This window comes from Hyla sarda, chromosome 9 (assembly GCF_029499605.1).
Source record: "Hyla sarda isolate aHylSar1 chromosome 9, aHylSar1.hap1, whole genome shotgun sequence".
NCBI classification, from domain to species: domain Eukaryota; kingdom Metazoa; phylum Chordata; class Amphibia; order Anura; family Hylidae; genus Hyla; species Hyla sarda.
The window spans coordinates 21353693-21368933 of NC_079197.1; the positions used below are offsets into that span (position 1 = coordinate 21353693).

Sequence of the window (15241 nt, forward strand, 5' to 3'; positions counted from 1 at the left end):
AATCCCCCCATAGGATAGAAAAATGTTGAAAAAAAAAAAAAGTATCTGACAGGAGGTGACTGTATGAGGTTAACCAGAGAAGGGATGAAGTAGTTATGTAAAAAGTTTTCTCTCTGGAAGGGTCAGAACAGCGGGGCTGGTTACCTGGACTCGTTCCAGAATACAGCAGTTCTAGGCTGTTTATTTTCCCCTGGTCATACAGCGCCAGCTGCTCTACAAATCTCTGTTTGGCAGGATTCACGATGATCTGGTGATGTGGCATCGAGATAGCTGGAAGAAGAACCAAACAGTTTAAACATACGACAACACGGGACTGGATCCGAGCACAGAGTTTACTCAAAAAGTAAATAGACTTTCTGTAGGGCAGTGTTTGCCAACCAGGGTGCCTCCGGTTATTGCAAAACTACAACTCCCAGCATGCCCGGACAGCCGAAGGCTGTCCGGGCATGCTGGGAGTTGTAGTTTTGCAACAGCTGGAGTCACCCTGGTTGGCAAACACTGCCCTAGGTGAGGCTGAACTCTATGAAAACATCCCACCCATCAAAACAAAATAATAATAAAAAAAAATAAAAAAGAAACACACTACACCCTTCAATCATAGTAAAATATAAAACAAACTAAAAGCAAATGTTACAGAAGATGTCAACCAGGTCACGTCACTGCCAGTCACTGGGTCAAAGCACATTTTGCTGCAGTTTTAAACAAAAGCGTAAAATGCGAACAGTGCAAAAGAATTGTTACCCCCCCCCACATGCTGGTCATTCCATATATGACAGTGTCTTCCAACCAGTGTGCCTCCAGCTGTTGCTAAACTACAACTCCCAGCATGCATGGATCTCCCCACTGAGCATACGAGTTTCGCCATTGACGGCCCGCTTAGCCGGGTCACCAGCTGAGGCGGGGACATTGATGCGGACAGTGATTGGCTGAGCGGGCCCGTCACTAGTGCGTCCTAGAAGATAGGAAGCAAAGAGCTCTGCAAGGTGATACAGGTTTAAAATCTGGAAATCGGGGGATATGCTTTTAGGATGTATTCACACATACAGTATCCTGCCCATATTTGATGCTGCAGATTTTATGCTGCAAAGTTCAACGTAAACTAAATGACTGAACTCAGAATCAAATCTGCAGCATCAAATATGCGCAGGATACCGTACGTGGGAATAGACTCTTAATGACCAGATATCCCCTATTCTAAAGGGAATTTATAAAGTTTTATTAGTTTTCTGGTACCTCTGTGCCCCATATTCCCTGCAGAGCTCAGACAGACAGCCTCTCTGCTGCCCCCCACTGACCATGTTGAAAGGGGTATTCCAGGAAAAAAAAATTTTTTTATATCAACTGGCTCTAGAAAGTTAAAAAGATTTGTAAATTACTTCTATTAAAAAATCTTAATCCTTCCAATAATTATCAGCTGCTGAAGTTGAGTTGTTCTTTTCTGTCTGGCAACAGTGCTCTCTGCTGACATCTCTGCTCGTCTCGGGAACTGCACAGAGTAGAAGTGGTTTGCTATGGGGATTTGCTTCTACTCTGGACAGTTCCCGAGACACGTGTCATCAGAGAGCACTTAGACAGAAAAGAACAACTCAACTTCAGAAGCTCATAAGTACTAAAAGGATTAATATTTTTTCATAGAAGTAATTTACAAATCTGTAAATAACTTTCTGGAGCCAGTTGATACATATAAAAAATAAAAAATAAATAGTTTTCTCCTGGATAACCCCTTTAAACTCCTACAGGGTCACCCAAGCCATCTTGCCATCATGATATTTTACTGTTATGTTTCCTAGTCTTCCACACACAGCGATCTTGTCATCAGGGGATCGTTGTGTGAAGCTGGGCATCTGTGTGTAGCGGAGCTGAAGCAGTGTGGATCAGTGTGAAACGGAGTTAAAAAAAAAAATTGCGGCAAAATAGGATGACAAACTGGCTTAGGCTGGGTTCACACCACGTTTTTCAAATACGGTAACAGTTTACAGTTTTCCGCAAAAAAAACGTATCCGACCGTATCCGAAACCGTATGCATAGAGAACGCATTGTAAACCGTATTCTAAATGTTGTGTACGGTTGCATCCGTTTTGCCTCGGATACGGTTTTGCCGATTTTTCAACCGTAGGCAAAAACGCTATCGACCACGTTTTTGCCTCCAGTTGGAAAACCGTATGCGAACCGTATGCGGTTCTTTTAACATTGTTGTCTATGAGAACCGTACACAGAATTTCAGAATACGGTTGCACACGGTTTTTCTAATCCGTTTTTGGAGTTGAATTCATCCCAGACATCCCACTCCCACATCCTTTGGAATTTCAATAGAACAATAGTAACTATTAAATTGCTGGAAAACTAATTCCAACAAAATAGCAAAACAGTTAGCAAAAACGGATGCAAACGGATAGAACCGTACATAAGTTTTGGAACCGTATACGGGGAAAAAACGTATACATTTTAATTTGGAGTCATACGGTTGTATACGGTTACATACGGTTTTTAGCGGAATCCCGTATACGGTAACCGTATTTGGAAAAATGTGGTGTGAACCCAGCCTTAAGGTGCATTCACACTGTGTTTTTGCAATGCAGTTCCTGTATGGATAGGCTTTTAACTTTTTACTCCATTATGAATAAAGTTTCACTTGCTTGATTGAAATTCCAAGAAAAAAAACTGTGCAAAGTCAAAAACCATATGGTGAAAACCGGATGGAACCGTACGCACACACAGTTCTGTACGGTTCTCATTGACTCCCAAAAAAAAATAAAAAAAAAATAAAAAATAAAAAACATATGGTTTAATACAGTCTTTCACCCGGACCAAAAACCGTGGTAGGCTAAGGTTTTGGGTACGGGAAAAAACTGACAAAACCGTAAAGGATGCAAAACGGACACAACCTGATGCATCTTTTGGCATATGGTTGTCAATGGAGAGTCAATGCATACGGTTTTCAATACGGTTCCGTACGGTTTTCACATAGAACACGTATACGGGAACTGTATAGCAAAAACGTGGTGTGAATGCATGACTGTAGGAGTCTCAAAACGGACAGAGGGAGAAGAGAGAGTGTTGGGACTGTGCAGTGCACAGCTTCGAACAGAGAACAAATGGGCCACAACTCTAAGAAGTAAATTACAAAAGGTGTGTAAGACTGGGTTCACACTTACCATTACAGTACGTTTAATTTTGTTGTATGCGAAAACGGAGCCAACGAGCCTATTGTGTTCAGCACCAAAAAAAGGATTTATCTTTTTTGTTTTTTTCCCGGAGTACCTCTTTAAAGGGAACGAATCACCTAGATTTGTTTTTATCGATTAGAGCTAGACATTGAAATGTGTTTTTTTCTTATCTTTCTATTTGCATTTTTTTTTAATTATTAGCCATCTTGCCTGAGCTGTTTTTAACCGCATTTAGTGATATGCAGACCCCTAATAATAATAATTCTTTATAAAGTGCTCAAAGATCCCGCAGCATTGTACACAAATGGCTCCCAGTCAGTATGTTCAGTATGTTTTGGAGTGTGGAAGGAAAGAAAAGCAAAGCAACTGGAAAAGAAAACCTATGCAAACACGGGGAAAACACGTTGAACAAACTTGTTGCAGATGTTTTCCTTGGTATCAACATAAGCAAGAATAGAAGGGAGCTGTTCCTTTTACATGAATTAGTAAAGTTACTAGACATTCTCTGCGACCTTTTCATTCTACAAGGAGGGGGAGGCTTATCTGTGAGCAACAGCTTTTTGTGTGTAGCTCTTATATCTATATACTGGTGTCACCTTCCACTGTACCCCTATAATGATAAAGAGGGCACGTCTAGGAAATTATCTGTACATAACAGGAAGTCTCAGCTTGGTTTTAAGCCTAGTGTCAGAATGAATACTGCAAGATTTCAGGATTATTTTAAAACTATATAGTAGATTGGAAAATGTGAAAAAATAAAAATATCCCCCAAAAATCGTTAAAATATGGTTAGCCTAAAGACTTTAAAACAGGTAATTTTCTGAAGACACATTCCAATTAAAGGGGTACTCTGGTGGAAATTTTTTTTTTTTAAATCAACTGGTGACTGAAAGTTAAACAGATTTGTAAACTACTTCTAGTGAAAAATCTTTACCCTTCCAGTACCTTTTAGTAGCTGTATGTTACAGAAGAAATTATTTTCTTTTTTAAATTTCTTTTTTTTGTCTTGTCCACAGTGCTCTCTGCTGACACCTGATGCCCTTATCAGGAACTGCCCAGAGCAGGAGAAAATCCCCAGGGCAAACCTATGCTGCTCTGGACAGTTACTGACACAGACAGAGGTGTCAGCAGAGAGCACTGTGGACAAGACAAAAAAGAAAAAGAATTTCCTCTGTAGCATACAGCTGCTAAAAAGTACTGGAAGGGTAAATATAGTTTTAATAGAAATCATTTACAAATCTGTTTAAAGGAGTGCCAGAACTGTACTGGTGCCAGAAAGTTAAAGAGGTTCTCCACTGCCCTGCCTTCCGGAGCTCCGCTCGCAGCATCCGGAAGTTTATTACTCCGAAAGCTGTGTGTGGGCTTCCGTGTTCGAGGCCGCCTCCTCGTGACGTCACGCCCACCCCCTCGTGAGGTCACGCCCGCCCCCTCAACGAAAGTCTATGGGAAGGGGGCGTGACAGCTGATTTTGGACCAATGGTCTTTGTCCTGTTAATGACCAGATGTGGTTTTACCTATATATGTTGGCACGCTATCACGTTACCTTGCGATTCCCCTGATGCCAAGCTGTTTTCGCCTTGCACGCTGCTTCCTTGCCAGGCAGAGGCGTTAAGGTTGGAGGCCTCGAGCACTGTACTCCGGCCCTGTAAAGCCCTTATGTGAGGTGCGGAGTGCGGCTCTTGTTGGTTTGGTATGTCACCCGTAAGTTTAGGTGAAGCAGCTATGGATAACTCCGGGACACTTTCATCACTCTCCTCAGGTAGATTTGGAGTCCTCTGAAACGTCCTTTGACTTTCACATGAGGAAAAACTGCTGCAGAAATTGACCAGTTTGTCGTCATAGTCTGAGACACAAGGGCTGTAAGGCCGGACGCTGCCTGAGGTTGAAGCATCTCCTTGGGCACCACATGGAGTAAACTTGTCAGTGTTTTCCTGAGGGATAAGTACCGAAGCCTGCAGACTGGAAATAAGACCCAGGACCGGAGAGAAGGAATCTGGCATGTCAGGAAGAGAGGGGCTCTGTCCGTCACTTTGGGGTCCGGTGTCCACATGCAAGAGACTCTGCAATCTTGTTATGTCATTAAACACCTGAAGATCCAAATGTGAGAAAAAGTTAAAATACTATGCTGCCATATAGGACAGATGAAAAGAGAATTTTATTTACCAGGATGCAACGCGTTTCGCTGCGCATGCGCAGCGAAACGCGTGGCATCCTGGTAAGTAAAAATCCTCTTTTTCACTGTTCAAGTTGTGTCCTTTGGTCCAGTCAGCGCCAACTCTAACTTGCCGCTCGGTTCAGTGAAGCCCACCCACTACTTTGCCAAACCGGAGGCGAGACTATTGTGGTGTATGGCGCTACACAACCACCCAGGGTAAGGCTGCATTCACTTTGTTTTTACATTACGGGTGCCAGATCTGGCTGGGAGAGGAACAAACCGGGCTCTCTCTTACCCCAGCCGGACCAGCGCTTAACTCTGTTTATTTTAATGAGCCGACCGGAGTCAAACGGTGACTCCGGTCAGATCATTTCTGACCTTCATCCGGTTTTGTGACCGGACTTAAAACCATAGTATACTACGGTTTTAGGTCCGGTCAGGAAACCGCATACGGGTCAAAAATGAGCCGACCGGAGTCAGTTTGACTCCGGTCAGCTCATTAAAGTAAATGGAGTTCAGCACTGGTCCGGCAGGGGTAAGAGAGCCCGGTTTGTTCCTCTCCCAGCCGGATCCGGTACCCGTAATGTAAAAACGAAGTGTGAATGCAACCTAAGCGGCATTTGGTCTTTGATCATTCTTAACCTATCTCCGATGTGTTAGGCTGGGTTCACACCACGTTTTTGCAATACAGTTCCCATATAAGTATACGGAACCGTATTTAAAACCGTATACATTGACTCTCCATTGAAAACTGTATGCCAAATGATGCATCAGGTTGTGTCCGTTTTGCACCCTGTATGGTTTTGTTAGTTTTTTTTCCCGTACCCAAAACCGTAGTCGACCATGGTTTTTGGTCCGGGTGAAAAACCGAATTAAACTGTATACATTTATTTATTTTTTTAAATTTTTTAAAATGGGAGTCAATGGGAACCGTACAGAACCATATGTGCGTATGGTTCCATCCGGTTTGCACCATACGGTTTTTGACTTTGCACAGTTTTTTTTTCTTGGAAATTCAAACAAGTTAAACTTTATTCATAATGGAATGAAAAGTTAAAAAATTATATGTTGTTATTTTTCTTTAAAAACGGATGCAACCGGACATCATTTTTCAAACCGTATAAAGGATTACATTTTGTATACACGTTTAGTCCGGTTTTGAGGAATCCATTTTTCATTCAAAAGCCTGATACGGGAACTGTATTGCAAAAACGTGGTGTGAACCCGGCCTTACGCTATGGAGAACTTTTCCTTCTATTTTTAGAAATCGGACAGATGACTTCTACACACATCAATGGAAAGTAAATATTTGTATCAAAACCACATGGTCAGAACCTGATAACTGTACAGAAGAGCAGCGGTACACAGACACCGCTTATCTCTTCCTGCAGTCTGTCACAGAGCATACTGCAGGAAGTAGCATCCCCATCAATCTAATATCATCTCTCCTTTCTTTAAATACAGGAAGAGGATGCTTTCCTGACCAGAAGGCAGCTGCCGCATATGGACATTCATACCAGACCGAGCAGTGTTCTCAGGAATGGGGGCAACATCTGTAAGGCTGCGTTCACACCACGTTTTTGCAATACAGTTCTCGTATACATTTTCAATGTAAAAAAATATGGAACTGTATTGAAAACCGTATGCATTGACTTTCCATTGAAAACCGTATGCCAAACACTGCACCCGGTTGCATCCAGTTTGCATCTTGTACGGTTTTGGCAATTTTTTTTTCCCGTACCCAAAACTGTAAACTACCACGGTTTTTGGTCCGGGTGACAAACCGTATTGAAAAGGCAAATTTAGTTATTTTTTAATTTTTTAAACATGGGAGTCAATGGGAACTGTACAGAACCGTATGTGCGTACGGTTCCATCCGGTTTGCACCATATGGGTTTTGACTTTGCACAGTTTTTTTTTCCTTGGAATTTCAATCAAACAAGTGAAACTTTATTCATAATTGAGTGAAAAGTTAAAAACGTATACTTTTTTTTCTAAAAAAAAAAAAAAAAAAAAACGGATACAACTGGACATCATTTTTCAAACCGTATACGGGTTAAAATTTGTACACACGTTTTGATACAGTTTAGTCCGGTTTTGAGGAATTCGTTTTAATCAAAAACCTTATATGGGAACTGTATTGCAAAAACCTGGTGTGAATGCAGCCTAATACACTGCCATAGCCCTGCTCTAATGGCGGAGATACGAGGAACAACAAATTATATCGCTCATCACACCATATAATTTGTGAAAGGGGTTATCCAGCAATAGAAAAACAGAGCTGATTTCTTCCAAAAACAGCACCACCCTTGTCCTCAGATTGTGAGCAGTATTACAACTTGGCTCCATTCACATTAATGGAACCCTACTGCAATACCAGACAACCTGAGGACAGGGGTGGTGCTGTTTTTGGAAGAAATCCCCTCTGTTTTTTTCCATTCCTTGATAAACCCTTTAAAACTGTTCACAGCGTTCACTGGGAGAGATTGCGTGGCGCGATCAGGGGTCATACTTTGTACTGGCAGAGATCCCAGGGTCCATGTAAGGACTTCTGGGATGTCTCCTTTGTTGAAGCAAACTTAAAAAAGGAGTTATTCCAAGAGTACATATCACCTATCCACAGTGCAGGTGATATCTGTCAGTGCAGGATCTGACCACTGGGATCACAAGAACAGAGGTCCAGAGTGCTCCTGTTTGAATGGAGCAGTGGTCAAGTATTGGTGCCGCTCCATTTAAACTCAATGGGACTGCCAGAGATAGTCACATACAGAGATGGACTATCTACGGCAGTCTCCGTTTGAATGGAGCAGCATTGTGCATACTCATCCTCGCCTCCATTCAACCAGTGGCACTCTCTAACCCCGTTTTTGTGATCAGCAGGGGTCCTAGTAATAAGACGTCTTTCCTATTCTAAACCTTGGTTTTAAGTTGTCAACCTTGGATAACCCCTTATGGGCGCATCACACCACGGCTTACGTATATGGTGACCATACACTATTTTGTATCAAAACTATTAGAGATGAGCAAAGTTACAGTAATTTGATTCGTCACAAACTTCTCGGCTCGGCAGTTGCTGACTTTAGCCTGCATAAGTTAGTTCAGCTTTCAGGTGCTCCGGTGGGCTGGAGGCTCTCTCCTAGGACTGCATCAACCTTTTCCAGCCCACCGGAGCACCTGAAAGCTGAACTAATTTATGCAGGATAAAGTCAGCAACCGCCGAGCCGAGAAGTTCGTGACAAATCAAATTTCTGTAACTTCGATCATCTCTAAAAACTATGTAGAACCTGATTTGTCGCCATACCCATAGACATTGAAAACCCATACTAAAAAAGTGAATCCGGTTTTATACAGTTTGGCATGGTTGCGGTTCAGTCAGGTTTTTTTGGCGAACAAAAAAGAAAAAAATAAAATAAAAATTGGGCCCTACAACTGTTTTGTCTGTTTGCAAATATTCACTGTATACATTATTATTATTATTATCATCATCATCATTATCATCATTATTATCATTATTATTATAGTGTTGTAGTCAAGGATAATCATATAGCACTAGATAAAAAAAGGATTTAGTTTATAAGGTATAACTATAGCTAAACTGCATGCACAAACCATGGTGTAAATGCACACTAAGTTGTCCCTAACAACTTCTACTGCTTTAGTGCAGTGGTATATTATTTTATATACGTTTGTATATTAAAGATTGTAACTCCAGGCCTTAGCCTTTTACCATACAAATGATAATAATGGCGCCTGTTATTCACAACGTTAATTCTCCCATATGAATACAAATCCGTTACCTCCACCATGCTGGGACGTTTCTTCTGTCGTCCTAAGCATCGACACGCCAGCAAACAAAGCTCTTGAGCGACCTCTGCAGGGCAATTGCCTAACCGGAAGTCAAGATGATGTCGGCAGATGCGAGACGCTGCTCGGAGAAGTTTGTTTTCTGAAACTTTGTTGCTGGTAGCTCCTTGGGGACTACTGCTCTCAGCCTCCTCACTCTCCTCCTCATTCACGATGTCTTTCTGTGAATAGGAAACAGTAAAAAAAAAAAAAAAATTTATAAATATATATATATTTTTTTATAACTTTTTTTATTTTATTCTTTTTTTTTTTTAATTATTATTTTTTGTATTATTATTTTTTGTATTATTAATATATATATATATATATATATATATATTTATATTTATTAACTACACTGGGGCACAGTGGTAGTGAAACAGATTTTACTTACACCAGCAATTGCAACAATGGAAAAAATAAACAAAACAAAAAAAATCACTATTTATTATTTTACTAAAGGAAGTCACATTTTGTTGCATGCCAAAATATTATGCCTAGATTTGTGATGAAAAACTGTGTCAATATTTTGAGTCACCTAAACCCTCACTATGAAATTCGACAATTGCAAAACAGCTTGCAAGGCGCTAGCTGCAAAATAAAAAATAAATAAATAAATATTATTATATATATATATATATATATATATATATATATATATATATATATATACATATACATATACATATACATATACATATACATATACATATACATATACATATACATATATATATATATATATATATATATATATATATATATATATATATATATATATATATATATATTTAAATAAAATAAATTAATAAATAAATAAAACGTCAGCTTATCTATGCTTAACTACAAGTGTTCTGCTGCCCCCAACTGGAAAAGGTATGCTACAAGAATAGAGAGAAGTAATATCGAAATAAACCCTGGGGATCAATCCTAGAGGAGGTTGTTAAGGTCTATAAAAATGATTGTTCCCTGCCTCCCCGCACATCCACTTCTTTATCAGTACGAACACTGACAAATTTTTATTTTTACCTGCATGCAGGGGTCTCGCTGTGTTGCTGTGGGTTTATCCTAAGTCAGTGTTTGGCAACCAGGGTGTCTTCAGCTGTTGCAAAACTACAACTCCTAGCATGCCCGGACAGCCTTTGGCTGTCCGGGCATGCTGGGAGTTGTAGTTTTGAAAGAGCTGGAGGCACCCTGGTCAGGAAACACTGGTGCTAAGTTTTAGCTGCAGCATGTGAATGCAATTAGGGACGTACGCACAGAAACATAGCAAGCCCCATAATTGAGGGTGGACAGCCTGGGCATGCTGGGATTAGTAGTTTTGCAACAGTATGATAGACAAACTTTATCAGAATAGAATTGCACCAAGATGAGTAATAACATTTTATATCTCTAAACATCCCCTCAGATCAGCTGATCTGTCTGCAGATACTAAACACTGCCCACATTCGATACAACACACACTAAGTTATAATATTTTTATATATATATACACACTCACCTCAGTATCTAGGATACAGCCTCCCCAACAACCAAGTGTGGTAAATGTTATCAACGTCTCAAAAGCTCCCACACACGCCATTCATACCGTCATACTGTGAGGACTATGGTTTTATCACAGCATTAAAAGCAGCGGTCAAGATGAACATATATTTATTTTAACATAACCCGTCCAGAGGAAAAAAAAGCCCAGTTGCCCATAGCAACCAGATGATTTCTTTCATTTTTAACAAGGTCTCTGTCTCTGTGTGTCTATCAGATTGCTTCTTTTTTCAGAGACAGACACACAGAGACAGACACACAGAGACAGACACACAGAGACAGACACACAGAGACAGACACACAGAGACAGACACACAGAGACAGACACACAGAGACAGACACACAGAGACAGACACACAGAGACAGACACACAGAGACAGACACACAGAGACAGACACACAGAGACAGACACACAGAGACAGACACACAGAGACAGACACACAGAGACAGACACACAGAGACAGACACACACACAGAGACAGACACACAGAGACAGACACACACACAGAGACAGACACACAGAGACAGACACACACACAGAGACAGACACACACACAGAGACAGACACACACACAGAGTTGCTGCTGCTTCTAGTAAGTGTTCTTCTATCCCACCCCTGTGCAGGATTCACAGCTTAGTACTGCTCTATAATGTCCTCCATGCTGCTGCTTCTAGTAAGGCTCCATCCACTCAGAATGGAATCCAGCACAAAGATTTCCAGTGCAGCAGCCTCCTACAGTTATTCAATGGGATCCTGCTGAACAGTGCACACAGCTAAATTTCTGCAGCCGAAAATTTTGCCGCAGAAATTAATACTCCGGAATTAACATGTCCATTCTTTCAGACATGCATTGTCCTCAATGGAGGATGCGCATGTCCAAGTGGTCCTAGCGCCGACTGAGCTGGCAACTGATGCTACATGTCCATCCAGAGTTTTTCAGGTGGATATCAAACTGTGAATAGGCCTTGTGTGTATTTCTTTCCCACCCTTGTGTGGGATTCATTGCTACACTGTTCTATAAAGTCCACCATGCTACTGCTTGTCAGGGTGTGTTGTAGAGATTTGGGGGAGGGGGGGGGGGGGGCTTGATTCTGTGAAATGACAGCTGCTCATTAAGGCAGTGTTTCCCAACAAGGATGCCTACAGCTGTTGCAAAACTAAAATATTTGCCCTTAGCGGACAGCCATACTATCATAATACATAAGATTAGCACATGAGAAATGACGAACCCTCCTTGTGAATTTGCATGGCGTCCCTTAAGTCATTTATTTATGCTCAGTCGACCACGTCCCTCTCCCCCCCCCCCCCCCCTTGTGGGGGGGGGGGAATGTATTTTTCAACAATTGAGAGGGAAAGCAAAAAACAGATCTTACCAGATATTTAGTGTGAGAATTGCTATCATTATCCACAGCTTTTCTTCCAGTTAGAATTTCCAGTAAGACCTGAAAGAAAGGGTCGGTCAGACCTTGGGGGTCAGAACAGGATAAAAGCCACATTTACAGAACTGCACGTTCAGCCATGCAGGCCGCAGGGAAGACATTACATTTATCACCACAAGAGCAGATGACGGCCTCCACCACCAGAGGGACCGGGACCACAATTGTATCTGAGCCTGGCAGACGTCAGAACAAGACTAATCCACCAACAGGGACAAGGTCTCAGAGGATGAATGTGCGCTGTAGTAAGTGGGCAATACAATTTACTTACAAGGCATCGCTGAAGGTCTGAGCCAAGCATCAACAACCTCTGATAAGAGTTAAAGGGATATTCCAGGCAAAAACTTTTTTTTATATATCAACTGGCTCCGGAAAGTTAAACAGATTTGTAAATTACATCTATTAAAAAATCTTAAAACTTCCAACAGTTATTAGCTTCTGAAGTTTTCTGTCTAACTGCTCAATGATGATGTCACGTCCCGGCTGTGCATGATGGGAGAATATCCCCATAGGAGCTGGACAGCTCCCGGGACGTGAGTCATCAGAAAGCAGTTAGACAGAAAACAGCAACTCAACTTCAGAAGCTAATAACTATTGGAAGGATTAAGATTTTTTAATAGAAGTAATTTACAAATCTGTTTAACTTTCCGGAGCCAGTTGATATATAAAAATAAAAGTTTTTGCCTGGATTACCCCTTTAATAGGGGCCCTTCATTTACCCTACATGTAGGTAACCATCAAATATGCAATGCCAGTATTGATTAGAAAAAAATAACCATAGAAAAATAGCACCACATTGATTGACAGGTTGTGTGTGGTATTGCAGCTCAGCGCCATTCAGCAATTGGGGTTACAATAACTAGACAAACTGGTTACAACAATAAGGCTTCCTCTGTGACACACTTTGGGGGAGAGCAATCAAAACCTTCCCAGGGGGAACGTTGCCCAGTTGCCCATACCAACCAATCAGATCGCTTCTTTCATTTTTAACAAGGCCTCTGCAAAATGAAAGATGCAATTGGATTGGTTGCTATGGGCTACTTTTCCTTTGGTCAGGTTTTGATAAATCTCCCCCTTTATGCTCTCACAGAGATAAGAATAACTCTGCAATAGACATGCTTGACTCTGTATAAAGTTTATGGGCGCCATAATACAGAGTAGTATAACATGGATCCAGATATAACCACATTCAAGGACAAAAGGAATATTAATGCACAAAACATAACTTGATCCACCATGTATATGGGAGGAGAGATCTTAAGTAATTTTTGGCATCAATGCCAACTCACCACTCCAAAGCTGTAAGTGTCAAGTTCGAAGGTAAGCTTTCCAAGTTTCACGTACTCATCAGGTAGGTAGGCCAGAGTACCCCTCACCGTGCTGGTCCGAGCTAAAGTGCGACTCTTCCCTGCATCGCATGCATATCGACTGAAGCGAGCTAGTCCAAAGTCTCCCAACTTGGCAACCAGGGCCTGGTCCAAGAGGATGTTTGAACTCTTGATGTCTCCATGGATGATGCTGGGTTTGCAGGTGTGCAAGAACTGGATGCCACAGGCCGCGTCCTGCATGATGCTTAGACGCTGCTTCCAGGTGAGTGTAGGAAATCTGCCCTGCAAAATGGATAGGTCATGACAATGCTTATACACAGAGCCCACACTTTGTTAGACAGAAATAAGCCAGATGTATAGTAACCAGCTACTATATATTTGCAGAGACCAAGACGGGCACCTCTCTCTCACGGATGGTACAGCATTTGATGGGTACAGGCATCTGGCTACTTGCAGCAGCCTCCCATTGTTTTCAATAAGATACTGCTACTCTGTGCATATTTAGGAATTTCTCCTATGGAATTTTCTTAAGTCGACCCAGAACTTCTGTGAAGACAATGGAGAGTGCCTAATGATGGGGGTGGGCTTCCCTGGAGCTTGCTGCAAGAGGAATAGAATTTCCGTAATGTGCATGGGCCATTACTATGCAGGCAATTACTGTTTTAGGGGAGGTCCTGATTGGGGAAAGGGTCTCTTTTGGGTAAAGCCTGGGTTGGGGCAGGGCTTTTCCACAAATAAGGCCCCCCCCCCCCCCCCCTAATTTTTCGGAAACTGTAAAATCCATTTTCTAGAGATGTGTGATGAAAGAGGATAAAACTGTCCATAAAGTTAATGTTCTGGTGAGTATGGTGTGTATATATGTGTGTATATATATATACATACATACACGTATATTATACATGGTTTAACATCATGGCATACAGGAATTTGCATCTTGACTAATGAAAAATGTGCAGTCACCAGAACTGGAGATACAATAGTTTTGTCCCTTTTCATCATACAGCTCTAACATATCTAGAACGCATAAGTCAAAGTGTCTGAAAGATTTTGAGGAAAAGCCCCACCCCCCCTCAGTACCACCCCCGAGGGAAAGCCCACCCCCCCAGTACCACCCCCGAGGGAAAGCCCGCCCCCCTCAGTACCACCCCCGAGGGAAAGCCCGCCCCCCCTCAGTACCACCCCCGAGGGAAAGCCCGCCCCCCTCAGTACCATCCCCGAGGGAAAGCCCACCCCCATCAGTACCATCCCCGAGGGAAAGCCCACCCCCATCAGTACCATCCCCGAGGGAAAGCCCACCCCCATCAGTACCATCCCCGAGGGAAAGCCCACCCCCATCAGTACCATCCCCGAGGGAAAGCCCACCCCCCATCAGTACCATCCCCGAGGGAAAGCCCACCCCCCATCAGTACCATCCCCGAGGGAAAGCCCACCCCCCATCAGTACCATCCCCGAGGGAAAGCCCACCCCCCTCAGTACCATCCCCGTGGGAAAGCCCACCCGCCTCAGTACCATCCCCGAGGGAAAGCCCACCCGCCTCAGTACCATCCCCGAGGGAAAGCCCACCCGCCTCAGTACCATCCCCGAGGGAAAGCCCACCCCCATCAGTACCATCCCCGAGGGAAAGCCCACCCCCATCAGTACCATCCCCGAGGGAAAGCCCACCCGCCTCAGTACCATCCCCGAGGGAAAGCCCACCCGCCTCAGTACCATCCCCGAGGGAAAGCCCACCCCCATCAGTACCATCCCCAAGGGAAAGCCCACCCTCATCA

The 15241-nt window shown here is 42.6% G+C and overlaps 1 protein-coding gene across 1 annotated transcript in view; it reads right to left on the reverse strand.

The window, feature by feature from the left end:
- The window catches only part of IRAK1 (interleukin 1 receptor associated kinase 1), a 67205-nt gene that overhangs the window by 7452 nt on the left and 44512 nt on the right, over positions 1-15241 (reverse strand). The window contains exons 8-12 of the mRNA XM_056539998.1: positions 13434-13754; positions 12082-12150; positions 9120-9347; positions 4711-5254; positions 145-270 (exon numbers count right to left, since the gene is read on the reverse strand). Coding sequence (XP_056395973.1) covers positions 145-270; positions 4711-5254; positions 9120-9347; positions 12082-12150; positions 13434-13754 — 1288 coding nt within the window. The remainder of the gene's footprint in view (positions 1-144; positions 271-4710; positions 5255-9119; positions 9348-12081; positions 12151-13433; positions 13755-15241) is intronic.